The following is a 6473-nucleotide window of genomic DNA, read 5'->3' as shown; positions in this document are numbered from 1 at the left end:
ACAAAATTTTTTCATAAGCCATATTACAGTTACCCAGTCACTTAAGGTTTTTTTTAATAGATACCCATGTAGTGTGTTCATTTTGTATTGTTTTATATTTCAAACATTTTAAGGTGTGCTACAAATTAAATTGTCCTTATATGTTCTGCATATTCTGCAAATATATGTACTACGTAAGCATAAATCAAGTTTTGTGAGCTTATTTATTTTATGTAGTCACATGTGCTTTATTTAACATATATACAGTTTTTTTTCATTAATGATGCTCATTGTACTAGTTAATGGAAATGCCATTATCAATAAACAATTGAATATAGGACAGACGCTAATAACTGATATAAATGACAAAAACTTGAAAGGAAAAAAACAATTATAGAACAATAAAAAGTTCATTGATATGCTGCTTTCTTTCAGTTAGAAACATCTCTCATATAAGCTTTAACTTCCACAGCATTGATGGATGGGCTCAGATCAACAACCCTGGATGTCACAGAATTCCACTCCTTATTTGTCCTCAGGATAATATGGAAAAATCAGAGAGAGCAATCATAGTGCAATCCCATATGAACACTTTCCTCTATTCAAAACTTATTGTGTATTTAGCATGCCATTCCACCATATCCCTGGTGAAAAGATTTCAAGAACAGTCCCCCTTAGGGTATGCACTTACAAGCGCTCAAATGATATTCAGCATATAATAAAGCTTCTTTTCTTCATTCACATCAACCGTCTCTCTTCCAGACCATATAAATAATCAGCTCGTATACGTGCACATATGTGAGGAAAAAATATACTAATGGTGCATTACTTTTTTGTAAAAGTGTTTTTATTGCAACAAAATTAAAATAATAAAATCATAAAACTGTAAAAATGTGTACAACACATATATGCCATTATTATGCCATTATGCTTGTGGATAGGCCCTCTAGTGGGAAAGATGTTCCACAGTACTGGCAGATACACCCTATTGGTTGCAACTCCATGTACAAAATATAACATGAGAAATTTGAATATAGAAGTCATCTAATAATATGTATTATGCCTTTAAGATTCCGTTAAATGTAATCAATTAACAAGGAAAAATAATGAGTATGTGGCAATGTTCCAGGAAATGTGTGGAACATGTTTTAAGATAAGAGAAGCGCTGGTAAAAAATAGTTTATTGTAGGCAACATTGTTTTGTAATTTACTTTGCAAGGCTAAAATCATAATGACAGATTTATAGCTCCAATAATTTTAGACATATGATGCCAGGTATTATATCGTTTGCATACTAGAAAAAATTTAAAAGTGCTAAAAGAATGTGTAATCTTGATTGTAATAAACAGAACCGTTTCTATACACACAATAGATGGTGTTGTGTTCTCTCTGTTTTCCAATCAATCGTAATGCATGCATGCAGTAAAGAATTCCTTTGATTGTGTATAGGTCAGTTTTAAGCCATGGATAGCATACAATGGATTTGACAAACACAAAATACATATCCATACCTGTAAAAATGTAAAGCAGCAAAATATTTTCAATTGGGATTAATGTTCCTTGTTTTGATGGTCCATCTTTGTTGAGCTCATTGAACTCTCTTTACCACCCTTTAATTATTAGAGTAAATAAGATGACTAATATGCTTAAAAGAAAATGTTAAAAAGTGATCCAGACTGCACGAAAAACTATTTATTGTAAAGATGTAATTTATTTCAAAATTATAATGTGTTAGACATACAACTAGAAAACAATTACACAAGACTTTGGTAGGAAATATATATGTGACAGATTTATCAAAAATTCCACAGCAAAATGACAAAAAATAGAGAAACTGAAATAGACATTCTTATGAGGCACATACATGTTTTATTTTATAAAGTCCAACATAATTTTAGTTATTAATGAGGCTTGTATAGATCAAATGTTAGATTAAAACAGACTCACATCATTGTTAATAACAAAAAAGCTGAACATTTAAAAATACAAAAAACCCTGTGCTTTGAATAATAGAAAAAAAAGATTTTGATTTTGTAATATGTGAAAACATATTAAATTTTTCCTTAAGAATGAAAAAATTATCTTCTATTGAAGTTTTTCATCCATTAAGCTTGAAACATGTTATTCATTAGTTGTTTCAGCTGCTAATTTTAATTTTAATTAAGCAAATATACAATTAAATAATATTATCCTGCAATTATTTAACTTTATTATCATAATAGTGTTATTTAGAATGCAAATACTTTTAAAAAATTGAAGACAATATTTTAGTCTTATGTTTATGTTCCTTGATAATTGAAGAAATCCACCTCTCTTACTTCAATTCTTTGTTAGTATATCATTTTTAAATAAACATCAGCAAACTATAGAGCTGCAAATAGAATAACTCTAGAAGTATTTTTTTTTTAAAAAATACAAAAAACAATAGCAGCAAATAAGGGAACATTTAATGAGACCGTCTCATTTTATTAAAAAGCGTAAGCATTTCAATGTCTAGAGTTAAATAAATCTGCTTTTGCAAACTCCATTAATTCTTCAGAAATTGTTTATATATAATTGTTAAATACATTTTTCATCTTAATAAATACAATCTAAATCCAATTATAATTTTACAATTTAATTTTAAAAAGATGTTCTTAAGTTGCTGTATAATAAAACAAACCATACACAATTTGCAAATTTAAAAGAAACCAATTAGCCATCTATATTTGTTATTTATGGAGTATAGCAAGTTATTAAAGTCTGCCATTATCACTGTTGATACGGTTTCTATAAATAGTTTTTAGCTGACAATTAATTCTCTCCTTTGACAAAATAATCTAAGATCTATCAAACAGAACCCCAACTTATTGTAAATATGGAACATCAAACTAAAATGAAAACTACTATCCATCCCATGAAATTTTCTTCTAAGAAAATAAATTAGACATGGCCACAAGTTGAAATGAGATGTTTTGCTATAATTACCAATTTAATAAAGTCCTATCTTAAACCCTATTATATTACTGTACATAAAAAGCTACATACTGTACGTCTGTTAGAAATTGTGGAGCACAACCAATTTGTTCAATGTTTTAGATGAAATTACTGCTATCATAATATTTAAATAGCAAAAACCCTGTATCTGTTCATTTGTAATTATTCATTTCTTTTGAATATACCAAAAAAACAACTTTCCACATTGTAGAGGTAATACCTTCAAGATATTATTGCATAACTTTATTTTGATTATTTTTATTACAACTTCTTCATTTACACATGTTAGCTTATACTGTACCTCTTTGTAACGTGGAATGAACATTCTTGTAATTGTACTTTAAGATGAATGTTAATTACTAAGAAACAAAAATCTTATCAAGATACACTTGTCTAATGTTTTATTGTAATATAAAATATCTTGTTTGTAATGAAGCTCAGCTTTGTTTGTATTTTGCCCCTCTTGTAGTATTTTTGGTTATTCTGTTTTTGCTTTAATAACCCTTTGTCTCTGATTCTACTGCAGCCCATAAAGAGGTTTATTTGGCCATTAAAATTGTCCACAAATGGCACTATCCTAAAGAGGAAGAATAACAGATTTAAACAATCCACCAAATATATCCCAACTAATTATATTCATCCAATACAATAATTAATAATTCTTCCATTTATATGTCATTTAAACAACATTTAAAAAAGTGTATTATGATGCAAGTTCTTCTTCTGAAAACAGCAATTATAACTAGGACATCTATAGGCCTATGAAAAAAAAAAGTAGTATACCCCATCAGAGCATTAATAGACTTGTCTTTAACTAAAGTATCTCTTATTAATACAAGGCATCTTGTATTAGCTATAAGGGATCTTCTAAAACTATAAATGTTTAACAGAAAATTTATTTTTAGAATTTTAGCAATGACATGTAGGTCATTTTAATTTAAAGGCAGTTTGACATGAATGTAAAATTTCACCAAAATCCTTTCAGATGGGTTATCTAAACTAGAAAAGAATGTATCCATCATGTGGTTATGCATATTTGTGTGAAACAGTTGTTTAACTTTGTTAACTTTTCTTTTTTACCCCAGTGTGGTAATTGTTTGGTTCTAGATGCTTACTCTCACTCTAGGTAGTTGGTATACATATAAATATATAAATAAAATATAAATAAATACCTTCTCATCTGATCATTGTTCATACCATATTCCAAACTATTTAAGATTAATTGTATATCAGATGCAGGGTAATTTAATAATAATAGAATATAATTGGGCTGTAAAGTAATGTAAAGTCTAAACTAAAGTGTTGAATTTGGCTTATTTAACAAGATAGTGCAAGTAGACCATATGTACTCTAGCCCATTGCAACCAATCATATATTAGCTATCATTTCTCTGAGTAATTAGTCTGCTAAAAAGTTATATTTGAGACTTTCATCATTTAAATGGCAGGAGCAAAGCTTAATTTTTAGAAGTAAGCAAAACTTTTTTTTAAAGTAAAACAAAACTGTGTAATTTATTTCTAATATGAAAAAAACATTATTCATTTGAGCCACAAACAAATAAGCAAGCTACAGCCACTTAAGCTTTTATACCATTTAGTTTTCGTCTGAGTTTTTTTTCTTTGATCTCAAATTTTTGTAATTAATGTTTTCAGTTACTCTTTTAAAAAAAAAAAATGACGGCATTTTAATATGCACCCACACTTGCTGTTGAACCAAAAAATATGAAATTTCACAATGTTATTCTAGTTTTGTAATATTGCTACCATTGAACTTGTTTTTGCAAACAGATCGTGACAGACTCCTAAAAACTGATTTTACTACATGGCAAGCACTCGTACATGTTTTAATTAGCATTCCAATACTCCCAGGTAAACGTGGCTGACAGAACTAGAACAATATGATTGTATTTTTAGAATGTTGGTCATTTAGAGTGTGAGTCTCTTAAAGAAAATAGGAAATGTACTGGGAAAAAGTAGGGAATAGTAGGGGGTAAGTATTATATTTTACACAAGAATTATTAAAATAGTTGACAGAACTTTAGCAATTTAAAGGATGACAACAAACAAAATAAAAAAGTTTTGTCCTGCATTAATTACATAAATTAAAAAATATTTTTTTTACCTACCTGCCAAGCTCTGTTTGTTGGATCTGCTGTGGTCTTCAACAGGTCTTAGAGTTGCAAACTAGACTCATCTCTCCTAATTATGCTTGGCCTATTTAAAACAAGCTAAGCCCCTCCGCTATGATCTTTTCGTTTACATGGATTTGCCTTCTGCTATTTAAGTTTAAATTGGGCAGTGCCTCACTGGGGTATTTTTTTTTTGCCTTTCTCTGAATAAAATAGCTACAAATTAGAACAGGTTTCATTTAATGGGCTTTTTTTTATTCAACCTCACTAACTGTACAACAGCAGGATGTTTACGTCATTCCCAAATCTCCCCGTTAAGTAATCCAACACTAAATTAAATAAAAATCGTAGAATTAGAATTTTTTACCACAGATCACAAGATACTTATTTTTTTTTTACCAATTATGTTGGGGAGCTAATTCTGTGTATTTATCTCCTTTACACAAATTACATCACAGCAACGTAAGTTTAGCAGTAGAATCATACACAAAGGTATGTATAATCCAGAATGTCTTTAAAGAAAACATGCTTTGACTCTTGAAAGAAATAAAAGAAAAACAGCATTTAGAGAAGTCTGATTAAACAAAGCAGATGTATAGTTGGGGATTTATTAAGCGTCTCTCTTATCCTTTTGCTCAGTTTATCATTGTGCATTTGAAAAACAACATGGGTGGTAACAGGATGTCCTATTTGGTCATGCATGCCATATTGTTTATTAAGATTAAAGTTTGTGATGCTACTAGAAAGTACATTGCTTGTCCAGAGTCAAATTCTCTTGCTAAATGACCAAGATGTAAGACGTAATATTTATTGAACTAACCAGATGATTCAATTATTACACGTGAATATTTAGAAAATATAGTCCTTGCACCTGCAAGAATAGTAAGCAAAGTACATTGCAAAATGAAAAGAACTGTATATATTCTATGATAAAAAATTCTAATAAAGATTGACTTTCTATGTAACTTGGAGGGCATCCCCTGGTGAGGCGTTTGCTAACATGGATGAACATTACAGGCTCGGATCTCCTTCTTGTCTTTGCAACTCGTGAACTGAGAGCTCTTGAACCTCTTCTTTACCGTCATGAACCGCTCCTGAATTCCACCGCCGCAATATTTGCTGCACTCTGTCCACTCGGTCCATGGCTTCATTTTGCAAACTAAAATTAAAAACAAAAATCAATTTACATTCTACATAAAATTCTATTTTATTCGTCGTAAAGTATACAGCAACTAGAGAGAGGAAAATCGCTACAATTGAATCCACAAGTTGTTATTTTATAATATTATATATATTTAATATATATAAAAATATTTTTAATATAAAATATTATAACAATAATATTTATATTAATAAAAAAAATATTATTATAATATTATATTATAATATT

At 29.1% G+C, this 6473-nt stretch overlaps 1 protein-coding gene across 2 annotated transcripts in view; it reads right to left on the bottom strand.

The window, feature by feature from the left end:
* Positions 1-4619: 4619 nt before the first annotated feature.
* Positions 4620-6473, bottom strand: part of SPON1 (spondin 1) — a 232425-nt gene continuing 230571 nt past the window's right edge. For both annotated transcript variants that reach the window (XM_075188063.1, XM_075188064.1), the window contains exon 16: positions 4620-6242. In XM_075188063.1, the coding sequence (XP_075044164.1) occupies positions 6079-6242 (164 nt within the window). In that variant the 3' untranslated portion in view covers positions 4620-6078. The remainder of the gene's footprint in view (positions 6243-6473) is intronic.

Source organism: Mixophyes fleayi, chromosome 10 (assembly GCF_038048845.1).
Source record: "Mixophyes fleayi isolate aMixFle1 chromosome 10, aMixFle1.hap1, whole genome shotgun sequence".
Lineage (NCBI taxonomy): Eukaryota > Metazoa > Chordata > Amphibia > Anura > Limnodynastidae > Mixophyes > Mixophyes fleayi.
The sequence above is the reverse complement of the archived record's forward strand: the minus strand, read 5'-3'. Positions and strand labels throughout refer to the sequence as shown.